Source organism: Mya arenaria, chromosome 3 (assembly GCF_026914265.1).
Source record: "Mya arenaria isolate MELC-2E11 chromosome 3, ASM2691426v1".
Classification (NCBI taxonomy): domain Eukaryota; kingdom Metazoa; phylum Mollusca; class Bivalvia; order Myida; family Myidae; genus Mya; species Mya arenaria.
The window spans coordinates 2065791-2092302 of record NC_069124.1 but is presented as its reverse complement, the minus strand read 5'-3'; the positions used below and the strand labels follow the sequence as shown (position 1 = coordinate 2092302).

The following is a 26512-nucleotide window of genomic DNA, read 5'->3' as shown; positions in this document are numbered from 1 at the left end:
ACAGGAGACAACGGAATCCATGGGTTCCTGGGAGCTTACTGGAGCCAATACATCCTCTGTGTTCAGGGGAGCTTACCGGAGGCAATACAGCTTCAATGTGTTTTCCATTACTTGTCTTTGTAGAAGCTTTCAAGTGGGGGTTTAATCTAGTCTGATTTTGTCATCGCCACTTAGAATTATGCATTTATTTACATAAATATGTTCAACTCTTATTTTTATGCACTGAAAAAAATATAAAGCTAAAAAGACTAACAATGTTTAATTAAATACAATACGTCTATCAAAGGTATTACCTGCTTCACCGTCATCCATCTCTTTGTCTGTTCTAAACTCACGATTATCTTCATCATCAGATGTCGTGGCCGAGTCTATAATTTTTGGAAAATATTATTGAGAACATTTAAATAACCAATTATGTAAATGTTAAAAAAATGGTTTAAGAAAAAGTTAAGGTCACAGTTTACACATATTTTTATTTTTTTTATCATTAGTCAGAGATGAACCAATTTATACCTGATTCAGTTTGTTTCAATACACCTATCTTTGAGTAAAGATTTAAGCGTTTATCCCTCCCAGCGTCCTGGCGTTTTTTTGACGATGTGCTATGCCCCTCTGACTGCAGGCTACGGAGGTCGGCGTTAACAAGAACATAACGTAAATGTTCCTGCAGGTGACTGGACTTGAACTTGTACAGCAGTGACGAGAGCTAAACAATGTATAATAATTGACATTAAAATGAAAAAAATATTGTTTAAATATATTTTGTTTCTTAACTTGTTTAATGATTATTAATAATCAATAAATGTCCTAATAATCATATATACTGTGTTTACAGGTTATACACATTTTTGCAGAGTGGTTATAAATAGGGTCAGGGAGAGCTGATTCTTCTACCTTCTGTTGCCTGTGTGAAGTATTAAGCAAATTTATGTTCTAACTATGTGTATTATGTATTTTCTTCCCATTTACATTCATTCTCGGTATTTATTCATTGTTGGCAGTTCATATATTTGCTATGGATAGGCGCGAGCTGTCCCTTGTTCAAAGACAATAAATGTCCTTATAATCATATATACTGTGTTTACAGTTTTACAGCCCATCTCATTAAAGAGAACCCTTTAGGAGTCGTAACATATATATAATGTGTCAAGTTTGAATGTAACTGACCTGATCTTTACTATACTGGTGCAGCTGAGCAAACCAGATGAATGGCAGCCACTGGTTGGCGTCTGCACATGTGTCGAGAAACTCGGTGCTATATGGTAGCTGTAGAAGCTGGCATAGCAGGACGGCCAGGGTCCACCTCTCACCAGCCTCAAATGAACACCTGGTACAAACATATTATCGGTGGGTGGTTAGTCATGTAAATCAATTTCTCAAGGAGTGATGCCAAATTGGCTTCTGACTTAATCACTGAGAACACTTCTCCAACTACTTAATGTAAAGTAAGAATTGGCAGGATGAATTTTAGGCCAGGATGCATGTACATTAAATCAATGATTGATTTATCATGGCAAAGATTATTTGCACTGAATCAAATTACACAAATGTAACCCAGTGTCAAAACATGAACTTGATTTTAATGGCATAAAATAGAATGCAAAAACAAACTAATGATGATAATATTGTTTATTTTAAGAGAAATCAGCACTTGAGGTTGAAAATTTACTTTGCAATAATGTCCGTAACTATCCAGACTACAATTGAAACATACAGGTTAAGTCTATCCCTGGTGATCCCAGCTAGTATGGCTGCTTCCAGGGCCATCTTCAGCTCCATGGCACTCCGCCCACCCCTCTCGATACACTGTAGCAGCAGATCCACTAGAACACAGAAAAATACAATATTTCAGAGCAGTATCACCACATGTGGATGCAGACAAGTTGACTGTTTTGCTAAAAAAGTCGAGGGGCCAACTAAACTTAAACATGCAACAAAACAATGTTTTTAATTTTTGCATTCAAGAAATTTGGCAAATTCATGTTTTTGGTTCCTATATATAACCAATAACCTTTACTTTGTTCCTATCAACCCTAGATCTACTTCAGATTGCTATATAATAAATCACTGCAGTGCCATACTGAATTTTGTTCCATTGTATATTTGCATCACAAAATTCAATATTGTTCAATAATTGGCCTGTGAGCTATTCAAATGTTAATAACTTCTTACAGCTATCAATTACAGTCCATGTTTAAATCTATTCAAAACATGAATAACCACCCTTCCAGAACATTGGTAATATTTGAAAGCTCACCATAAAGCTTAAACAATTTAAATGTTGACACATAAAGTGGTAAAATTTGCTTTTTTCAAAGAAAAGTAAGACTAAAAACAAATTTTCATCAATCTTAGAAAAAACAGCATATATTTTGAATTTGAAGAACTAAATGGAAACTGAAAAGGATTTATGTTTTGCTTCTTGATAATCAACATTATGAATACAATCAAGACCTTTGACCCCAAAACCAATAGGTGTCATCTACTGGTCATGGCAAACCTAATTACCAAGTTTCAGGACCGTCGACCCAACCATACTCTAGTTATCAATCAGACAAGCTTTTTATGTTGAAGGTCACAATTACAATGACCAACACAACAAGTTGGAGGATTGTAGGCACAAGCCTACTCTAGTTATCATTCACCAAGATTTAGTCTACCAACAGACCAATGGACAGACAAGTAGCCCAACTTCTTCTAAGGGGCAAAAAAGTGTCTTTTTTACTTCTTTATTATCTAAATCGTGTATATCATTTACAGAATAAAGATCCAAATATTGAACTTACATCAATACAATAACAATGAATAATATGAAATTCAATAAAACTAGAGTTTCACATGAGTGATGAATACCCCAACACACAGCCTGGACACAGGAAGTGTTTAGCATTCAAACATTGGTGGATTGTAACAAAAGCCAACTTGACATGCATTTTATAGCGTTAAGCATGTGTATTGGGGTCATAAAAATCATTAAATCTGTTGTACCTGTCATATGTTAACATATGGACAACATTGTTTTTTTGCAAATTTTACGAAAATTGAGTTGTATTTTATGGTTTAAAATATGGTAGCAAAATCTTTTAAATCCATCAACTCTTTCATGAGTTATTGTCCGGACATTGTATTTTGAAAAGGGGCCATAACTCTGTCAGAAAGTTGTGGTTTCTAATCAAAGACAAACTTGACCTGTATTTCATAGTGATAAATAAGCATACCAAAAATATTTAAACCAGACAACCCCTATATAAGTTATTACCTCAACACCGTATTTTTGAGCAATTCTATTTGAAAAGAGGTAACTCCGTAAAAACTTATTACCGGTAGATTCATACAAAAGTCGAACTTGACTTGAATTTGATGGTTTAAACATGTGACCTTTATGTTATGCAAATTCGCCAACCCTTGCAGGAGTTTATGTCAAGACACTGTATTTTGGGCAAATTTTAAGTTAAAAGGGGCCATAACGCCTTAAAAATTAATTGTTTGTGACCAAAGCCATGGAATTTGACCTTTTATTTAATGGTGTTAAACACAATAAAAAAACCTTTCAAAAAGAACATAACACAAAATTAACACATCAATCAGGTCACTTCACTGCAGCAGTTGCTAGTCTGTTCATAAATAATCAATGTTTACTTCATATTCCAGACCAGTCTCCTTTATAAACACTTTCATGGTGAACTCAGTTTCCCCCACTATCAACTTATCTACCCATTGTACTACATCAGGCCATCCCCCAGGAGGAGGTGGGACTCTAATCACCCCCGCCACCACACAAATGTCCTCCTCCAGGTAACAGTACCTGGGGTCACGCTTCGGGGATCGCCAAAGTGACACACATCCCCATAGTTGTTTTCTCTCTGGTTGTTTAAAGGTTTCATAGAATTCCCTGGAGAATTCCTGCTGGTGTTGCAAAAGCTGGCCTTGCTTGATCAGCTTGTCAAACACACCTGCACACAGAGTCAAGCCATCCCTTTTCCTCTTCAACTTTTCTGGATGCTCCCCCTCTTTGAACAATAGGTCAATTTCAAACCCGTATGTGAATCTAGCCCTCCTTTGTATTATATTTCTGGGCTTCAGTCCCATCATCACAGCCCCTTTCATCACTGCCAGTCTCCCATCTTCTACTATCACAGTTTGAAGGTTGGGAAATTCTTGCTGTATTCTTTTTCTCACATAAGGTGATTCAGAGTAACCTCCAACTAGAAGCAGGGTTCTGATGTTGTCCTTTGAACAAGCCAAAATAATGTCTTTCAGTTTTTCTAGAATAACCCGAACAGAACTGTCAAAAAATTCCTTCATGACAGAATTGCTCAGGGTCAAACGGCGGCCTACCCTGTTGAAGTGTACAAGATCTTTATAGCTTGTTCCCGATATCATCTCTTCTATAGTTTCTCCGTTGTCTGTTTCCACTAATGCCACATAGTCATAATCCAGCATTACAGTAACTTTGTCTGTGTCATGCGAAAATGTACATTTCTTAGTTTCAATCAACTTGATGAATTCTTGATAAGAGTGAGTCAATTTCCTTTTAAATTCATCAAGAGCTGGAGCCCCGAACAATCTCACTAAGAACTGTTCAAACTCATGGTTCACTCTCGAGCCCCCAGCATAGCCCCCTGTAGCTCTATATAGTTCACATAGTGTCCTACCTTCTAAGATTTCATGGACACAAATGTCAATTGTCCCTCCCCCAAGGTCAGCCAACATGTACTTGTGACCAACTGGAAACTTCACTGTTGATTGGTCCCTTCTCAGTTTTAATGGTTTATCAATGGCAAACAATGCACCAGCCTCTGGTTCTAAGACCAGCCTTACATTTTCCAGCCCCGCTTTAACTGCAGCTTCACGCATAAATTGTCTAGCAGAATCTGTCCATATGGCCGGTATTGATAACATCCACAGAATTTGGTTGGAAGATATTCCCTCCATGATTTTTACTTGGCCAACATGTTCCATAACTTTTCTATAGAAGTACTGCAAGACAATGCAATAAACATCCATTGCTTTCAGTTCTTTTCCAGTCTGATCTTGAACAATTGTTTCTCTCGTCAGCTTCTTACTTTCGTACAGTTTCATCTTAAAGTGGTGGAACAAGAAGTATGACTGATGTTCAACTGGTTCTAACTCACTGTACTTCTCAAGAGCCTGTATACCAAAGGCATTGAAAGTTTTATCTGGGTTGAGGAGCACACAGGTTGGTTGCCTTTCCTCCCCAATGGCTGTGTAGATGGAGGTTGGATCACTGGTGAACATGAAGGCATAGCCACTGTATGTGGTCCCAAAGTCTATCCCAACAATCACTGAAGCTTTGACTTCCTGGTTAGTCACTGACAGATCCATAGCTGCTACCTTATTTGAAAGCTTCGTTGTCATGTTTGGTCTTTTAACATTATTTCAAATACACTGCATTCTTTACTTGATGAAAGCTAAAAGATTTTATAGATTTCAGGTTTAAACAATAAGATTTATCTTCTCTCTTGCTTTATATTAAATGTTTACCAACATCTCTGTTACTGATTGCGCTTAAATCTGTATATTGACTGAACTGGAAGCTTGGAAGATATAAATCATTTTGAAGGAGATTATTATCAAATGGGCTATAAATGATATTGATTCAAGGTATGGTAACATGAATATGATTAAATGTAGTAGTTCGGGTTGCTTTCATTGATCTATATGTAAACTAGAAATGCTGCAATGCAACAAAAGACCTTTTTTATTTGTGCTTTATGAAACTTTGGCAGAATGAAGTTCTCTTACAAGCCATGTCATTCAACCCCAAATCCTAACTATCGGTACATGAGCTTGCTATATACCGAAAGTATTTAATGCACATCATTCTGAACTAAAGCAATTGAGCATAACCTGCTTTCCAATAATCTGTAACAATATTTTTAACATTGAACATGGCCTTGACCTAATCAACCACAAATGTACTCACAAAGTACATCTATACACTTTGTTTCATAACAATACACATACTATACACAATTATATCAAGCTTTTGGGCAGAACCTTATTTTATTTTCTTCACAGCTTGCTAAATAAAACACTTAATCATCCCTAACTAGATTTATTGATAAGTAACTAATTTTCTTTTTTTAGTAACAGTGATCCTGACCTTGACCCCATCACCCAAATTCAATTTAAATGTGCATCTTTACACAAGTTTGCTATACTACAATATTCATAGATTGTATGTTTCTCCTCGCTCAAGTTTTAAAGCTAAAAACATTTCTCTGTTTTAAGTGGTAGCTTCCTTGAACATGACCTAACGGACCTTTTAACCCCTCTCCAGAGTACATTTTCAAATGATCCTTCAATATACTGAGTTTCATCACCATGTGTTATTGCTGATTCAAGTTTTTACTTTTTTTCTCTTTTTTTATCATCAATGACCTTGACCCAACTAACCTCAAATCTATTATCTAATGATTCTAATCATCAATATATAATATATAATTTATTTCAAACTTAAGTAATTGAGCAGAAACCATTATTCACAGTGAACCATGCCCTTGCCCTTGAACCCAAGCAACCACAAGGTATGTTTTCATTTAAGCTTCCCAAACAAAAAAGATTCACATAAACTACAATAGAAGTTATTGAGCATTTTTTTGCTATTTTTGCAATTGTAACCTTCAACCCACCAACTGAGACCTTGACCTTGAACACATCAACCTAAAAAACATCAAGCTACGTTTTCCCATAAATTTACTACGCAACAAGTTTCACCACCATACATAAATTCTCTGTAAACATTTTGAGTGAAAACATATTTGTTATCTTTACTAAGAGCAAACTTGACTATGACCCCAGTGACCCCAAAATAAATCCCAAGCTACGAACACAACAAGTTTAATTAAAACAAAAGATACTGAGCTGAAACAACTTTTCTTTTTTTAGTTATGGTGACATTGATCTCAATCCCTCTGACCCAAAATGAAATCTCAAAATATTTCTTTACATTCCGTAAGATTGCGATATGCTTTAAATATTTCAAACGATAATGACCAGATTTTTTTTTTTTTTTTTTTGGTGACAGCTCCATTGAGCATAAATCCACCAATCTCATGCTTCATCTTCACATACTCTACATACACACCAAGTTTCATAACTATCTATCAATTCTAAGTAAATTTATTGAACAACCTGTTTGACACCCCTACACCTGTTCGTCCACCAACAAAACCAAGTCTATTAATCAGGATTTACTTTGGAAACCTGGTTAAAATATCCTAAGCTGAGTGACGGAACTACTTACATATAAATGTAATGTCACTGATAATATAAAGTGACATAAGTTGGTATACATGAAAAAAACATTTGAATAAAGGTCGAAATTTAAGTTTTCACACAAACCAACAAAGATTTCCCCTTAAAACATTAACATAAAGCTGGTTGTCATTCATCCAACCAATAAAGGGATTGTCATTCTCTAATAAATAATATAACATGGTTGTATTATCCAATGTATTGTTTTCAACACCTCTGTCTAACAACCTCGGACAATTGACAAGGCAATTTCACTTTGGTGAAACATTGTACCTGAATTTATAATATTAATTTTCTGAAGGACAATGATGTATACTGACCAACTTCCTGTTCATTTTTCTTCAGCTGTTCTCTTCTTCGTTCCATGGTACCCGTCACACCTAAATGTCTTTGCTGCAGTATTTCGTTGCCGATGTGAATGTATGCACGCAGCAAGAGGCTGTCGTGACCAAGAAGCTCTTGAAACACAACACAGGCTGTGGCAATTTGCGCATTGTGGAAGAACTTCACACCAATCCATAAAGACGTTCCAATTGCTATTGCCAATCTGAATTTATATCAATTCTTCAATGGTATTATATAAGATACTATGTCATGTTACAATCATCGATGCCGAAATCATGTGTTTAATGTTTAAATAAAGAAAAATGGGATCACAGAAAAAGGTTTTCAATGCTTGTCTGTTCACCACAGTTACCCTAAGGGCACAACTCACTTTTCTCTTTGCCGGAGTGGCAATACTCAGAACAGGCTGAAAATATATAAACATACCTTTTCGATGAAAGGGTATGCCCACCATTCTTAAACTCCTCCGCTAAAAAGTTGCTGAATGCAAACAAAGGTCGTCCTTGCTTGAGGTAATAGTTGTAACGCAGATGCTCATTGTATCCATTCTCTTCCATTAGCTCAGAACGTGAAAAGTATGGCATTAATCTCAGTGCATCTAAAATAGATTTTAAATTGTTATAACACTATAATGAGGGCAGGAGAAGTCTAGTGGTGTATGGTGGGTGTCATCGAAGAGGTTATTGGTTCGACGCCCTTCAGGGAAACTTTAAGAATTATCTTAATGTGGACATCATTACTGCTTTCTACCCGAGAAAGCACAATTGAGCTAAAAGAAATAAGTATAAACTAAATGCAATACATGTAATTGATTATAAGTCAAGGTTTTAAGTTTTGTATTTATTATCATCTGTGTTCTTACACATGTCTGCAATCACTGGAAGACGAGGCAGACATTCTCAACAAACTATCAATTACACTTCAGCTAATTTGTGTGACAAAAAAACAAGAATGAAACGAGATAAGCACGACTTATATTAAAGCATGTGGAATATTTACCTTCCCCCATGACAGTATTTGTGCTCTGCCAGCCAAACAACTTTGACGGATCAAACGGGGCGTTGCCTTGTAGAAGATGGTACATGGAGACATCAGATTTAGGAACGTCTGATACACTGGCGGGAAACAGCGCCATGTGCAGTTTGGGATAGGCCTGTATCACACGCTCAACTGACTCCGAAGACATTCCATCAAAGGCTTCAAGTTGTTGAGTTACAAATGTCACCTATTAAGATTGTTATTAATATTAGCAAAGAACAGTCTTTCATAGATAGTAGTTTTTATTTATGCTTTCCGGTTATTTATAGAGATTTATCATTGAAATAAAAACGATCCTTCACCGATGGTAAAATAACATTTGATATTTTTCACTGCTTTGAACTTTTAGCCCTCTTTCAATTTCAAATCAATATCAGTGAGCACAGGGCTGGGATTTTCAAACCTGTTTGAGTTTGTTAGAAACTTACATGAGCATGGTGAGAGTGGGTTAAGGATGATGGATGATTTCCTGTCAACATCTCCCCCTATACTGGGCAGCTCATATAACAGCTTATTTACACAACATGATTATATCCTACCTGATTCAGTTTGTGAGGGGAGTACATGAGAGTGGCGAGTGCAGGTAGTGGATGGTTCCCTTTCAACATCTCTCCAACACTGGACAGCTCGTCTCCCCACACGACAGCTGAATTCTCCAGGCTGCTTTCATACATACACCGAGACACTACAGAAGTAAAAATTCAGTTAAAAGCCGTAAGACTTAAATGAATCTGCTACAACAAACGGAAAATATGTTTGGAACTTGTACACTTCTTTATAACCATTTGTAGAAGTAGTAAACCTATTGCAACAGACTGCCGAAAGACAAACCAACCAACCGAATGGTAACACTAATATACTCCCTTCAATATCTGTTTGCGGGGATATAAATATTAATTAATAACAAAACAATAACAGATAAATGTAACTATGCTAAAAGTCATTTTTTTTTACCTATGGTATGCCTTAAATAACATGTTATCATGTATTTGTACATATTCATTACCAAAATTGCATTTACTTGTTAAAGATCAACATAACACTGATAAAGATCTGGTGAAGGTTGAAAATGGTCTGTTGAAAAACACTTTATTTCCAAGAGATACTTTGGGAGTTACAAAACAATATACCTTCCTGATGATCCGAACAGACCAGAGCATAGAAACACAGGAAGAGTGATAACCAGGCGACATTTTCACCATCACACGAAAGATGGACAATTTCTAATGGCACTCTGTAAAAAAGCAAATTAAAACATTTCAATATGGGTAACACCAGTCCATAATTATAGTTTAGTCAACTGAAGATCTTTTTTATTGTGATATACATATGTAGGCTGAAAATCAAATTAGAAAATCCCACTCCAGTCTGTTTCCTGGGTATTACCCAGTACTGGCGTCTATTTCGAAAGGCCATGAGAAGGTTTGGAATGGGTAGGAATCTTATCTGGAACCACTTGGGTGATCTCTTATTCTAAATAGCCAACATCTAACAATGTAATCAATTATGACTAACTTGTGTGTAGAACAGTACATCCATAGTAAGAGGGGGAGGTTCCTGTGGATGCAGTGTTTCACCATATTCCCGTGGAAGTTTCTCAAGTGTTCCGCCCCAGTTCGCTGGAGAGGGTGAGGCAGCAGTAAAGGTCCACCAATCGCAGACAGTTGGTTCAGAAGCAAAGGAAAACTGTCCAAAGTCTCCTCAGTAAATATTCCGTGACTGCAAATGTATACATAATACGTATTAAACACTGTTGAACTAAGAAAATTATTAAATAAATATATATGTACATAATAAGAAACAAGCATTTAATGAAATTGGGCAATAATGGTTAAAAGTATAACTTTTTACATGATCATTATGAAATTAATCCTGATCATTCAATGCTTTAAAAGTAACATATTAACCATATCTGGGGTTTTTAAATTGGCGACCAACGGTCCCCATTGTGCATTAACTCTGAAAATCTTTGTGTACCTTGCAAATTCTCTCCTGAGTACAGCACCAGTTTGTGAAGTGCAGAACTCAATTTTATTGACAAAGCCAGAGTCTAGGGGTCTTAAACTTGATACTGGCCACTGAAAATCAGTGGAGTTGCTCTTTACATTAAAACTATGGTCAATCCATGCAACCAAAACTTCTGTCATGTTCCGTGACAACAAATACACCCAAATCATATCACTGCTGAACATCTCAAGAGGGGCATCTGCAATACAAGGAAAAGCTTGGTAACTAAAATATTCCTCTCAGTTTGTAAGAATTCAAGGTGAATTCAACTATATTTGAAATCTGCCTAGAAGATAATAATAAGATAATAAGGGAGGGTAGAGTCAAAGAGAATAATTCCTTCAAATTGTGAGCCACATCATAATATACATAAACATACATTGTAAACATATACTGTAATGATACAAAATTAATCAAAAGTGTAATCGGTTTAAGCAACCTAGGTGGTCATTGGTTCCGAACAAACCAATGGTATGTTTTCTTAGCATCACACAAGACACCGTAACTGGGTTCTTCACAAGAGATGAACTTGAAAGTGATTAATATCAGTTTAAAAGCTATCTGCACTATTGAGCTAGAATGAGTTAGTACAGAGTAATGTTACCTTGGTTATTCATCTGGACATCAAGTCTTATGAGATCCTTGGTGTTTGTATCCAAATGCTGGATCCAGGCTAGGAGAATCTCATTGTAACATTCAGGTGTGCGGTGTTCATCACCTGCCTTATCATCCCCTAGAGCTCCACATGGGCTTATCAGGTCAAACTCTGATGCATGTTGTACTAGTGATTTAAGTCTCTGAACTTGATGTGAGTCACTGAAACAAATGTATCACATATTTTATAAAATTCAAGCCATGCACGAATGTTAGTGTTTCCACTTCAGTGAACAAAAACAGTTTTTCACGGATTCCTACCAAATAATTATACGTTTACATATAAAAACTTTGAAAACAAGGGTCATATTTATGCATTTATAGAAGACTGAATACCTGTTCTTGCACCTTAAAATTAATCACCTTAATCATTCCACGATGTTACATTTAATCTTGCAAATAGAAGTTTTTGCATCAAATACGTAGGAATCAAAATTACCAGTCTTTGATATGAGGGTAGAGATCTTGCTGCTGGTGAAAGTTTCTGGATGGATAAAGTTTGTTCACTTCTTTCAGAAATGTAACCATGGCGATTTGATCTTCAGATAGAGATTTGTCTTCACTCAGGCACTCTGTGATGGTCATACAAACATCAATGTCAAGAGTGAACATAGCTATATGCCACATTTGGTCAACAACGTTCATCCCCTGAAAAAAATCATGATTCAAAAATCAAACACAGTCATATAAATGATTAAACAAGAATAAACTACATAAATCAAATAGTAGCAAAATTATGACATTATATCATACATGTAAAATAAAAGAATATGAGATAAAGGCGAATGAAATTATAATTGACCGATCCCCATTTGTCAACTAAACAATCTGTTAACCTATTACAGGATTATATTTTATCAATACATAAAAGCACATGGTTGCATTGCTCAATGAATTAACCTTAACACCTCGCCAAATGATCTCCACAAGTTACAGAAATTGCTTTGGTGACGTGCCATCACACTGACCAAGGAAAGTGATTTGACTTTGAATGAAGTTTAATGTCAAGGTCACTTTCAGCCATCAGCAAACCTATGTTTAAAGCCCAATACCAGTGTTCAGTATCATATACTTTGTAAACATCTCGAACATCTCTTGTTTTAACATGTTACCAAAATGTCAAAGTAAAGCGTATAGGTTTTCTCATAACAGTACTAAATCAGATTTGAGCAGATGAGGTAGGTAGAAAATGTCTACAAAACTAATCAAAGAAGCATAACTACCATTCTCGTTAAGAGCTGCTTCGCCTTCTGTAAATCGTGGGATTTAATGTACTTGAGGGTAAGCTGGAGTCCCTGTGAACACAAGTTACTGTAATCCGCCAGCTCATGGTTTTCCCTCTGTAGAAAGTATTGCTGGAGTTCCGGCATCTTGTTTTTGACAATTCCATCTTCAATCACTGTCTGAGGAAATAAAACATTATTGCTGTAAAATTACTCATAACAACTTCATTTTTAAAATCATTTTATAACACTGGTGAATAAAGTTATTGGCAAATGTCCGCTGAAAGTCTGGTTTTGCATCATGGAACGAATAAACCCACCAGAAGGGCAATTGCTTTTTTGATTATGTTAAATACATGACCAAAAGAATATCATGCATAAAAATATTACAATTTGATTATCTATTTTAACTGAAATCAAATATGAACTGACTGGTTTTGCAAAGTATCAAGTCCAAAAAAGCTTGTTGGTTATTTTACTTGAAACTTTTGTACTTTTTTCTTAAAATAACACCCTTTCAAAAGATACCAAAATAATATGGCATCACCAGGCCTCCAACATAAACACATTATTGTACCAGATACCTTAGACACATTGTTGGTGCTTTCAGCACTGTAGCTAGGTACTGACACAGTTCCATATCATTAATGTGCAATTTGTTTGAATACAGACTTTGGACTGGTCAACAAATTATTGTCACACAGTTATACCATTGTGTCCATCTTGTCCCAGGCTCTGTACATTGAAGAGGATTCCTCTGAGCCTTCATCTGCTGCATCAGTCATGTCCATATCCCCGAGCCCCGTGTCCCTATCCCCCGGAGTTATCCTCCTCTCCATCAGTGAGGCACTTGTACTACTCCCTACAGAGACACTATCCTCCTTCCCGCCCATTTTTACACTCTCTTCCATCAGACGGACATATTTTCTCATCTCTTCTATATGATGCTGCACTTTCTCTGCAAAAGTTCATTGTACGTTGAATTTGCTGACATCAATTTCAATATAAAAATTGGGGGTTACTAAGGAATTTTCAACAAATTATTAGGGCAAAATCATTGTTTCTTCTTTTTTAAGTTTCGAAAAAATCTGATGATTTTGTTGGTTTTCTGGTCTTTGATACAAAATTCTGATTGTGAAAATCTGTTCATTAAATGTGACAAGAAACACATTATTTAAAAGTAATACAAACGCATGTCAAAATGATTCCAAATATTTATGAATTCAAGAGAAAAAAATAAATCATGTTAAGCAATTTCATGGTGGTGGGTGTTTTCCATAAACAGAAATTTTAGCAAAATTTTAATCATATAGGAATGTTAAGAAAAGCTGATGTCATGACATTAACCCCACAAACTGCATGCATAATGAACCACTCTGTATCACCTGTGGCTTGAAGAATGTCCTTCCTCTGTGCTTCATCAGTTGCCCCCTCTAACACCACAAGACCATCCAAGAACAGCTCATACATAAACTCCATTTTTGCATCCAGAACCTGTTTCCCAAATGTCTGTGAGTTTTTGTCTTTCAATGAACTTCTTACAGATTCAAGCATTAATTTGAGAGCTGGTTCCAACTGATTCAAAGACTCCAAATATCCAAACCGTGGCAGTTCATCTTCCATTTCGACTTCAAGACCAGCCAATGACTGGATACTTGTGAAATCTACAGAAGGAAAGTACATGTTCACTCACCTGAATCTTGTCACTGGTTACATGTGAATACAGTTTTATGCAAGTATCTTGATTTTCGTTTTTGTTTATGGAAAAGACTTAAGTATTTGCACAACATCACCAAACCTGATGACATTGAGGCTAAGACAACAACTCCATTTTCTCATGAAAAAACAACAACAGACCAGTTATAAATGGATTAGTTCAATACAAACATGACTGAGATAAGTAAGGAATAATCCAATCGGTATACAACAAAATTTAACCCCTCTTACTCTACTCTCTATGTACATATTGCCAATGGGGTTCATTATAGAAAAATAGCCACGGTGTTTGGGATATCTGTGATATGATACGTACATTTTTGTTTGCTGTTTAGGAAGTATGTGACTGTATCAAGCTGTCTGTGTTTTAGGCCAACCTCGAGAGTATGTATGGGCAGTGAACAGCGACCCCAGTTGTTCAAATGACAGACCGAGTCTGCTAGAGGGGCTCCACCAAATGTCATCAACTGTGTAATGATATCAAGTTTGAAAACACCTTCACCTTCAGTATCCGTAATACAGTTACTATAAGAAAATTTTACTTATCGAAAGTTAACAGTCATTTGATATAAGTAAATAAAACCTCAAAATAAAAAGTATAAAATATGAAATTATGTAGTCTAATTGTGTGATGGCTGTGAATAATTAAGCATGAAGTACATGGAATAAATAGTTTAGAAATTAAAAAAACTGTAACCGGACACAATGTGCCCTTAAAACTTAATCTGAGCTCCTAAATCAATCAAGGTCCATACTTTGTATTAAGGATAATATGGAGCTATGTAACCAATTAATGTGATGGCCCAGAAAATCTGTGTGAAGAATGAAGTGAATTGAATTAAGGGTATTTGAGTTTAGTAAAAGAGGCCAACTTGCCCTTAAACAGGACACTGATAGTCAAGCTAAAAAATCATACATACTCAAAGTTAAAGCATGCCTTCTTTCATGGAAGTAGCTAGCAATGCAGACCTATGTATGTATGTAAATCCAGTCGCAGTAGTAAAAGATAGTCAAATTACCAATAAAATGCAAAACGGATGGGGATAAGGCCCTTATCTCTGTAGTTAAGTCAGAAAGTGGGCAACATCAAAATTGGCCTAGCTGCCCCCTGTTTTTCTTGACCATACTGACCTCGCTGACAAGCCGTTCCTGATCCATTGCATCACTATCCACAATGGCGACCAGCTCTTTCCCTGTGACCACCAGGTGGGGAATACTGGGAATGTTGGACAATATGGTGTGCTCACCAGAACTCAACCTAAACAAATGTTTGGGGTAAGATTTCTCTTTTTTCGGATTTTTCAGAATTAATGTAATACTTTTACTCATAGTTTGTAAAAGACAATAACCAGAATACAAGGAAAACTAGAGGGACAAGCCCAGTAGTTAGACATTCAGAAATAAACCCTGTTTAGAGGTTCAAGGCATGGGCCCAAACAACAATGTGGTCATAAAACACTATACTTTAAGTCCAGCAACACGAGCGCCTCAATAACAATAGGTAACATTTTTAATTTGACTACATGTACGTTCCACACTATTTGGAAAAAATATCATGGAACTCTGTCATTTACAATAGTAGGAATTACAATTGGACATTTATAGTCAAAATCTGTTTGCCAAAATCAGCAAAGATCCTTAGTAACTTATCACCTTAGTAACTTATCAAAGCAGATGCTTAAATATAAATTCTTCTGAACAAAATTGCACCTGATATTTTGCCATAGGTGGTGTTTTAATGACCACCTGGAGAGCATCTGGGTGTCGTTGTACATGTAAGTAATGGACACATTGTGGTCATCGACACACATGGTTTCCACGCTGTAACCCTTAACACAGTCTGGTGCTTGAACACAGGTTGTGGCAATGGGATTGGGAACCTGTGCCTGAAAGAACAATCTTTTTGGTGATAAACTTTGTGAAGTTTTTTTTCGTAATATATTTTTTCATAATTTATATCAATCATCAGGTCACATTTAAACAACCTAGTAAGATATTAGCTTACAGACACTTTCTGATCATTTACGGATAATTTTGCTGATTTTAGACCTTCCAATTCAGCCAAAGAAATGCTGTAGTTTAAATTGTAAAGGATGTTGTGAGATTGAAGCAATCTGCAGTCAGAGCTAAAGCAATGTAAAGTAAATGTATCTTGAATGCTGACAAATATGAAAAAGAGTAAACTTTAAAATCTGATCATGTCAGATATGTTCTGACAGTGAGAAATTAACATATGGTAAATAGGGAATATTATGTTAGTCAGTTGTTGGAATGTATCACTTCTCCTGTGGTCTCATGCGATATGGACTTTTGACATGTAACTGGGATGAATAAAACCCCACAGATCAAGTGACTAACAAAACATTTCATTTGTTTCATAACTATAAAGAATACTTGAAATCAAAATATATTTCAAACATTTAAATTTGACAAACAAGTGTCCTTTTTCTTTTATGTAGAATTAAAAGGACGTTTTGAGCATGTGCATTTTGATACAGAATCGGAGAGCACCATGTGTAATAAAGGATTCTGTCATTGTGTCCATACTTTATGACTATATAGTGCAATATATAAGACGGATATTTTCAAGGTATGAAATAAATTAAAAAGTGCGCATTTAATATGTATAAGGCATCCTAAATATTTCATAACTAACCTTTGCATGAATTCCCTGAGAAAACCCGGATACTGTCTTTTTACCAGACATATTGTGTGAAACAGATGATATTTGGTTGACATCTGACGGACTTTTTCTACTCCTAACATCCTTCCCATGTAAGTGAAGCAGCTTTCCCCTCCACGGAGTGTCGCCATACTCACAGGTTTGCAATGCCACACTACCTCGGAGTTCATTCTTCCTTTGTGACAATATCGCACTGTAAGCGCTCAAATCCAGAATAATCAAATCCCCTGTGTGCTGAGCAAATATTATGTTATCCAATGATTTTGAACTACACCAGGATTGGATTGTAGAAAAGTCAATATCAATTTTGGTAAGATCTATTGAAAAAAGTTCCTTTCCAGAATGGATATCATAGAAACCTAGTTCATTGTTAAGGATTGTTAATTATGTTTATGACAGTTTGAAACAATTGAAAAGTGTATTATTCACATTCTATGAAAAGCTTGTCTTCTGTGTTAAAAAATAAAATAATTAACATTAACATTACAAAAAAACATTGAAATATTAAGATTGCAAGTCACAACAATTTTATCTGTTAACCACTAAACAATCTGATAGACTACCCTCAGCAAGTTCTACAGTAACATGTACAACGCTTTAAACATAGGATTTCAGCATAAGAGCTATTAAAGGCTGGTACTGCGCATTTTGGTAGCACTTCTGCCCTCATGGAGACCAGCATGAGAACACTTCTGCCTTCATAGAATTAACTGCCTAAGACTTTCAGATATTTATGTTTTGACTAAAACTAATAATATGATTGTTGAAACCTAATTTTACTTCATTTAAACACATATCTAACATTTGCTGTCAAATTCATAATGTTGAAGTTCTTCACAGCCCAGATACAATGTGCCCTTTTCTCACTTAGCACCCTGTCCCTCTTCTGCGGCACCTTATTCTTTATCCTGGCTAAAACCCTATTAAATAATCATTGTAAGAAACCAATAAAAGTTCCTCTATTACACTTCATACAAGTATACCTTTAGACACACCTATGTGGGTAGCAACTATGTGAAAAGCAACTATCAAGTATTGAAGTATATCGTGTTGCTGCTAAAATACAAAATTTGTCTATTTGTTTGGTACTGCACATATTTGCCTTATATGTGTCAACAGTGTAGTTTTATATAATTGTTTGTATGCATATGTGTATATCAGCTGGAGACCTTCAGGCATTATGTTTGAATTAATTTTGACTCACTATTTATAGGTCAGCCATCCAAAAAATAAGTTTGAGTTAAAAGTGAAAACATGATTTTTACAATGATAAAACACCATCAACTGTTCAAATTAGAGCTGTTTATAACTGTTTGAAACTGTGACAGAAAACACTCTATACTGTTGAAGCATTAGTAACACTATTGAAAATTGTAATATAAGTAAAAAAACCCACTTATTTCAACAAGTTTTGTATAAACTGTGAGTCCTTCTAAATAAAACATTTAATCAATACTATAGTAAAGGATACAAATCTTTGACTGGTCAGTATTTACGACCACCAGGGTCTCTCCTCTCACAAAACATGGCGTGAAGCATGTTTTGGGCAATGTCAGGGAAATAATAGCCCCTTCATGACCTTCTTTTAAGGTCAAACACATCAAATATGAACTATTCACTATAAGTGTGACTGCCAAGCCAGTAAAATGTGAAACAGAGACTGTTTGTAGTTCAGTGTCATCAGGCAGGCCTGGAAAATAAAACTGTAAATGTCTGATTTTATAAAAAAAATGAAGATTTAATTAATAAACATTATTTATATTTGATTTTCCATATATGTTTGTTCCCAGAAAAAGGTTATATTACAAGCCTTTATATATACATTTACAATATACCTAAAGATAAATTGTCTACAGAGTTTGTGAGACCTTCAACCAGGAAATAGACAAGGTCTGAGAGTTTTTTTCATTCTGAGAAGAAATAGTATTTAAGGTCAAATATAGTATTATTATATTTTGCATGAAACAACAATCCTGAGTAAGAAAACAATATACTTACCATTAAGTACCTGTGAGAGACTATATTCATGATCTTTGTGTAAAGTCTCATCTTTCAATAACGTGTATGTCGTGACAAAGTTCTGCTGTGAAACAACAGCAAGAGTTGTTGAGGAGGGGCTAACACCCATCGACTCAGTACAAGAGAATGCAAAACTGAAAAAAACAAGAGCTGTCACAGAAACATGAAACTATTCCCAGGATTGGGCATTTTTAGACAGAAAGCCATTTGTATGTAATATGCTATACCTTCTATAAATACTTTGATTGAAAACCAATCTATGCAGTAACAAAGCTATACATATGTAGCTGAGACCTGTGTATTCTATTCTCATTAATCGCTATGAACAGATCAAAGGACACCAAACAGTTTGTCAGTATGTGTATTCGACTATTTTGACAGTAGTCCAGACTGAAGCTTTTTCCAAATTGTAACATTTGGTAGCCTATTGTCCTATAATACAAGGTAGCCTATTGTTCTTAACAATTGGTAGCCTATTTTCCTATAACATAAGGTAGTCTATTGTCCTATTACACTTGGTAGCCTATTGTCCTGTAACATAAGGTAGTCTACTGTCCTATATCATTTGGTAGCCCCTTGTCCTATAACATAAGGTAGCCTATTGTCCTATAACAGAAGGTTGTCTATTGTCCTATATCATTTGGTAGTCTATTGTCCTATAAAACACTTGGTAGCCTATTGTCCTGTAACATAAGGTAGCCTATTGTCCTATAACATTTGGTAGCCTCTTGTCCTATTACATAAGGTAGTCTATTGTCCTATAACAGAAGGTTGCCTATTGTCCTATAACAGAAGGTTGCCTATTGTCCTATAACATAAGGTAGCCTATTGTCCTATAACAGAAGGTTGCCTATTGTCCTATATCATTTGGTAGTCTATTGTCCTATAAAACACTTGGTAGCCTATTGTCCTGTAACATTTGGTAGTCTATTGTCCTATAAAACACTTGGTAGCCTATTGTCCTATTACATAAGGTAGCCTATTGTACTTTAATATTTGATAGTCTATTGGCCTATAACATTTGGTAGACCTTTGGCATATACCATTTGGTACCTCCAACCAATGGATTTGTTGGACACTGCATGAGTGACACATCTTCTCATTGTGCTCAATTCTGTAAAGTTTCATAATAATCCTAGTGACAATAACAAAGTTTTGGCTGAGGCATTGCCAGATTGACTAACGCCAGTAAAAGAGGAATAGTGTGATTTACTGCATGGACATAAAACAATACCTTATTAATTGGTGAAGGAAATACAGTCATGCTATGAACAAGTGTTAATACTTTATACCTGAGCATAATAACCATCATACTTGCATCATGGAAATGATTCCAATAGCTGCATAATTACCTTTGAACATCATTTATCTTTAAAGCACATTCGCGATCCGTTACATTTCCTGCTTCCGTTCGCTCGATGTATAAGTTACCATCAGAACATAAAATGCCAAGAGCATTTTCAGAAACTTGTATATTTTCATTTGCAATAAGTGGTTGAATGCTAGTTCCAATTATATGGACAACAAAACGAAAAGGATGCATTTCGACATTTTGCATTTTTTCTCTATTTTCATCTCGATCCGCCATTTTGTACAAGTCACATGATCAACGAGTATTTTGTCAAATCGTTTTCTTTTCATACGGTGTAAAAGACATTGTAGGAGGCACATATACATAGACAAAAAATGTAATAAATATTTAGGTTTTTGCGACAGATGATCATGTTCCAAATAATTTTTGTCCTGAAACAATTTTTTTGACTGTTTTATTAATTAGGGGGTGTGGCCATAGGGTGGAAACTGCCGCCTCTGGGTAAATACGCCTAAAACGACATCCATAATCTAGGTGTTTTAATTAAAATAAGATAAAAATAAAGTATTATGACATAAACTGAGTGAATACACCTAGATCAAAATCGAAAGTCTAGGTGTTTTTGTAAAAGTAAGTTTTTTACTGTATTGTTGTGGTACGAACCCAAGGTCTTCGTAATTCAGTTTAAACACTTAATAATTAAGAGAATAAGGAAAAATAAAACAGCAATGACATGATTTTATATAAAACATATGAAACCAAGGGATCGCCATGTTGTCTGAAACACATAAAGACGGAAATAAAACATGTCGGTCCAACCACCCGTAATCGCCTTCATTGAGCTTGAGTTTACAAACAGGGTCTATTTACTCCTAGCGACGGGCCCTGCCCCCCCCCCCCCCCCCAAATAGCCTCTGAAATTCCCCACTTTCAGAAAAAATATTTTTTTAACACATTCAAAACAAAAGATAGATCGGCGAACATCGTAAATTTCCGGTTTAATGACCGGAGGAGGGTCGACGAGCGTCAATATTCGCCGAGAGGAGCATTTTTGAATTTTCAATATTCTGCATTATTATACATTCGCAGCCTTGATCTGGAAATGTGTTATCGATAAATACTCATCTTTCAACAATCTAAAAATGTATCCATATACTCATGAGCTATCTATTGATAATTGTATAGCTCGGATACTTGCTTGTTTAAGTGTATGATCGTTACATATTTCACTAAGTAAGCGCCAAAAGTTATATTTCACGAGTGGCGTAGCACAAATATACAAACTATTTTGCGAAAACCATGTTTAAAGAGCAATTATACTTTTTACCGCCCATGGACCTAGTGATTCGAGCGTGCAGGTGCTGCTCAAGCAACAACCAGTTGCAGTGACGGACGTCTGTTTTAATTAAAGAACAAATGCAATAAGCTTAAACAGGATAACAGTTACTGTAATTAACTATTGGATTATTGGAAGCGACAAAAGGTGGTCAGTGACATAACATAACATAACTTGTGGAATAATGATAAGAGTACAGTGGAATTGCCTGTGGAATAATGATTAGAGTACAGTGGAATTGCATGTGGAATAATGATTAGAGTACAGTGGAATTGCCTGTGGAATAATGATTAGAGTACAGTGGAATTGCCTGTGGAATAATGATTAGAGTACAGTGGAATTGCCTAATTGAGGTAAAAAAAGGAGAATGACATATTTTAAAAGTATAACTTGTAAGTTTTAAGTACGACGTGTCTTTAAAATTATCAATAAGATTAAGCATTTTCAATTTTGAGTTAATCATTGGTATTCATGGATTGAATCTGTATTGTCGAATATATAATTATCACTAGTATTAGGTATTAGGCATTAGTATTAGTATTATACTAGCGTATTACGAAATAAGCTGATGAAAAATTATATAAAATACATAAATTTGATACATGATTATCCAAATACACGATGTTAATTAATCAGAACGATATTAATCATCTGTTGTTTCATTCATTAAATAATTATGAGTAATCCTACTTAAGCTTATCATATAAGTTTACTAATTAAACTTAGTACATGGGGAACAAAATGTTAGTCGGTTTTTCTTGGGATTGTATCACATAAAGTTGCTTGGGTCAAGTCTCGTGCGATGTATCTTTACGCAAGCAACGAGGAGTGATACAACCCCACAGCCCAACCGACTTACATATGATTTGTTTTATTTTATACATTTAAAATATTTTTTAATTAAAAAAAATCGAAAACAAACGTGCTATTTATTTCGCGTATTTTTGAGGAAGCAGATTTGCGCATGCGCACTAGCTAGGTTTATGTGTGATACGAGGTCAGAAAACACGTTCAGTAATACCTAGTACCCACCTTGGACCCAGGTATAATGTATATTTTTGCTATTTTTCATATGCTTTGTTTAATCCATGCAATGGTTTTATATATATGTGCCATAATAACAACATGTGAGTTTTTCCTCCTCTTTGTATATTATAGACAACCTGTTATTTGTGATAAATGTTAATGGGTGACGCAAAGAGTGTTCCATCTGTTATGTGCACCATTACGTATACTACTTATTGTACATGTGTCTCAATTTCTGTTGTATTCAGACACGGACATGTATGTAAAAATGTTTCGATACGGGCATATTATTGTCTTATCATATCTAAAACCCCGTCTGTATGTGTACCATTATCCGCATGTGCATTGCTGCTTCCTTACACCTGTATATGTTATTTTAATTTAGTTGTTGAAGAATTCCCTTAGAAACTTAAAACTTGAGAATAATACACAATATACGTGTTTTTATGTCGTCTACGTTTTTCAATACCTTCTTGGCCATTCACCAACGCATTTTCCGACATGCAGCATTACAATATGTAGCAAAAATGAATATTTAAAAAGAAGAAATACAACCGTTTAGTTTGTTTAAGCTAAACAGAGCAGTTAAATGTTATAGTCTGAATAAAAAATCATTATAATTATTATTTATTTGGTTAGCAGATAACGTATAACTATTATCTCTTTTGGATGGTATCGTGAAAAATGGACCAAAGCCACTTCCGAGAAAGTGCAAATAGGGTACGAACGTGTTGAAAATGTGAGTGACGTACGTTAAGCTTCTGTTTGCATAGAATGTCATTAAACCACAGTCCCTCAATCCATATCCCTATTCTCCACGATGGTCTTACAAGTTTATTGAATTGTCGCCACCATGTAATGTGCTCGACTATATCCGATCAACAATGTCTTAAGCGTTTGTTATGGTTGCTTCTATTTTAAGAAATACAAATGTATTTGTAACCATGAAGTTAAATAACTGAAGTCACCATTCTTTTTTCAAAATAGTTTGAATTTGAATATATTTAATAAAAACTATTGTTGACTATATATCCTGAGTGATTAGCACAAAATAAATTCATGTTGTTGAAGAGATTTTTGCGTATGGTTCCAAACGGATTTAAAACTCTGATAAAAAGCTTTCTTTCGTTAAATTAGCTCAACTCCTTGCCGCACTGACTGAATGGTAACGAGGAAAAGGGTTAGAGTCAGCCCACCTTTGCAAGATATTGTAGCTCAAAGATAATATACCAGTATATACTAATTCTAATTATTTTTTGTTTAGCTTAGACCATGTAATATCAAGTATAAACTGTGTTTATATTATTAACAGACTACTATACTTATGTTTTAATTAATCATCAGTCACGGGATTACCCACGTTAGGTATCATCCAATTTTAACCCTTATTATCTTAATGCATTCACAGTGTTCTAATAAGGATAAGTACATCTAATAGCCAATATGGTCCAATATTCAGTGTACATAAAACCAACTGATGAACTATTTTTGTTTCATATCACTAAATCATCATGATGGAATCACTAGCATTTTTGATGTTAACTGCCTTTATTGAGCCTGATTTACATGTTCTGATTATTCTTTTCATATTGAAAATTCTTACTATATTACTGGATGTTCTAGCATTGATTGCCATTCTGAGAACAAAAAGACAATCAAAAAATGTGAAAATGCTTTCGTCCGGTTTGATAAGTTTCAACATCATCATCTTGTCCGGCCGTTCGGTTGCGTCTATGACAACAGACGTGTGGATTCGTAGTGTGAGCATTCTGCTCGTGATCATGGGAGCGGTGTTATCGTACGTGACTATCGCCATCATGGGATGCGAGCGGGCGTTTTTGTACATCTCCTACCATCAATACTTGAAGCACAATGCTGTCTTTCAAAGAGTGGCAATCGTTATATGGACATTTGTTTCAATCTGGTTGCTAGTAGTGGCAGTTCCGTACTGCGAAACATTGCAGTCAAGTTGCAAAGATTCGATAAAATTCAGTGTTGTTGGCATAACCGGCGTGGCATTGGCCGTGTCAATTGTGACATTCACTATTGTGGTCTGGTGCTTGAAGAAATGCCTGGAGGAGGACTTTCCAACTGCCCACGGTATTCGCAACGTTGTAAAATGTCTGCTCAAGCAATATAGAATTACAGCATTCTGCTTTGGGTTTCTAATTCTGCATCTTTTCGCGACCTTCGGCCTCTTAATCTTCATGCAGGTAGCACAAATTGGGCCATCAAGATACGTGGTCTACGAGCTTGTTATGATATCCAACGGATTATTGCACCCATTTGTATACATCTATGGCATTGAAGAATGTAGGCATAACATTTTGGAGGTATTAGCAACCATATTCCCACCATTCCATAACTGGGTTCATGCAAGAAAAAACAACATGAACAGTCAGATTCATGGTGATTAAATGTGTTTCATGAAATGCTGTCGTTTGTAGATATTTTGACACACCTTAGTCCGATGGCTTTAAATGTCTATGGTTAAAATTGATGTGACAAAAAAATGTAAAACACCAAACATTAGGTTAGGCAGTCAACTGGTAATTTTTTTGATTTGGTTGCTGATAGCAAAAATGTTTATTAACTGTATCAATTGCGCTAAAGTTCAAACTGGCTAAAAGCGAACCCATGGATATCTTTAATTTTATACGACTGGCTGCTGGTTATTATTCAGTATGTTGTTGCATGTTGTCACTCAAACTGTTCCGACAATATATCTAAATTGTGTAACACCTTAGATTTTTTGTAGAATAAAAAGGGCGTTTGATTCTGGTGTAAGACATTCTATATGTGCGAGGTGAATGAATTTGTTGTAAACTATTCAAAATGATTACATGTACACGTGTTTGTAAAAATATCTGGTCTAAAGTTTTTTGCATGATACATCAGTTTTATGTTACGCTCAGTGCGAGCCCTAGTGTCCAATAATCTTTTTATAATCACTGACTTATTTGAGAACTTTTTTCTAAAGTTTTCGTTTTTAAACCAATTCGGGGACAACGGATACAAAATTTCCGAGCCAATTTTTGTGACTGGTAAGAATGTTTTTATGCCGAATTATTCCAGACCATCAAAAAAACATGTGGCTTCTTGGTGATATATTTCCAAATAAAAAAAAGTGTCTTTGTTACAAACATAGCCATCTTAAAAAAGATTCAATCAACACAAAGCAAAAAAAAATCGTTGTTTTGAAAAGAGTCAACCATAATGACAAATAACATTGCAGTACGTAGAAAAATGCGAATATAAATTATTTTCGAACTAATTAAAGATTCTGCTTTGTAAAATATGCTCAGTACTATAGGAATTAATAATTAATTAATTAATTTTATACACACGTGATCGCCTTTCATCCGAGGATGCTGTTTTTGTTCTGCTAACATATTGTACACACAAGCGCTGAAAGAAATGATTGGTTACTTTTTATCGTTGTATGCTTTATTGTAAAACATTGTCAATCTATTTATTATCATTATTGTTTTAATTCTCGTTTGGGGAATGGATTCTCTGAACTGACTTTTGACATCGACAGTTCGATGCATTCCTTTCTTTGTAAATGGAAATGAAATGACTGATCATTTTTAATTGATTTCAATTTTGTGAATAAGCTGTACCGTGATATCTAAATCGAAATAAAATTTATGTTGTATTGTTTTATACTTTTTTTCTTTTTTTTTTTTTGCATTTCCACCCTCAAGTAACATCGCTCAACACACAAGCGGCTATTGGAAAGGTTTTGGCTTTTGTATTAGCTGGTCTGAAAGGTCACCGGCGTAATTCAATGATAACCTTGGACGAAAATTAACGAATAAGAGACAAACAAGAGCACGAGTGAGCAAAGGCCGACGATTTTCTGTTGTTGT

General features: G+C 35.3%; 1 protein-coding gene across 1 annotated transcript in view; it reads right to left on the bottom strand.

The window, feature by feature from the left end:
* Nucleotides 1–20558, bottom strand: part of LOC128228030 (spatacsin-like) — a 45749-nt gene extending 25191 nt beyond the window's left edge. Inside the window, 23 exon segments of the mRNA XM_052939062.1 lie at nucleotides 294–368; nucleotides 514–706; nucleotides 1168–1327; nucleotides 1715–1823; nucleotides 7602–7828; nucleotides 8053–8224; nucleotides 8626–8851; nucleotides 9204–9349; nucleotides 9795–9898; nucleotides 10180–10383; nucleotides 10642–10870; nucleotides 11276–11487; nucleotides 11765–11973; nucleotides 12549–12728; nucleotides 13259–13506; nucleotides 13934–14212; nucleotides 14581–14731; nucleotides 15396–15522; nucleotides 15975–16150; nucleotides 16921–17306; nucleotides 18419–18637; nucleotides 18946–19100; nucleotides 20319–20558. Of these exon segments, the coding sequence (XP_052795022.1) occupies nucleotides 294–368; nucleotides 514–706; nucleotides 1168–1327; nucleotides 1715–1823; nucleotides 7602–7828; nucleotides 8053–8224; nucleotides 8626–8851; nucleotides 9204–9349; nucleotides 9795–9898; nucleotides 10180–10383; nucleotides 10642–10870; nucleotides 11276–11487; nucleotides 11765–11973; nucleotides 12549–12728; nucleotides 13259–13506; nucleotides 13934–14212; nucleotides 14581–14731; nucleotides 15396–15522; nucleotides 15975–16150; nucleotides 16921–17306; nucleotides 18419–18637; nucleotides 18946–19100; nucleotides 20319–20554 (4423 nt within the window). The 5' untranslated portion in view covers nucleotides 20555–20558.
* Between the last annotated feature and the right edge of the window lie 5954 nt (nucleotides 20559–26512).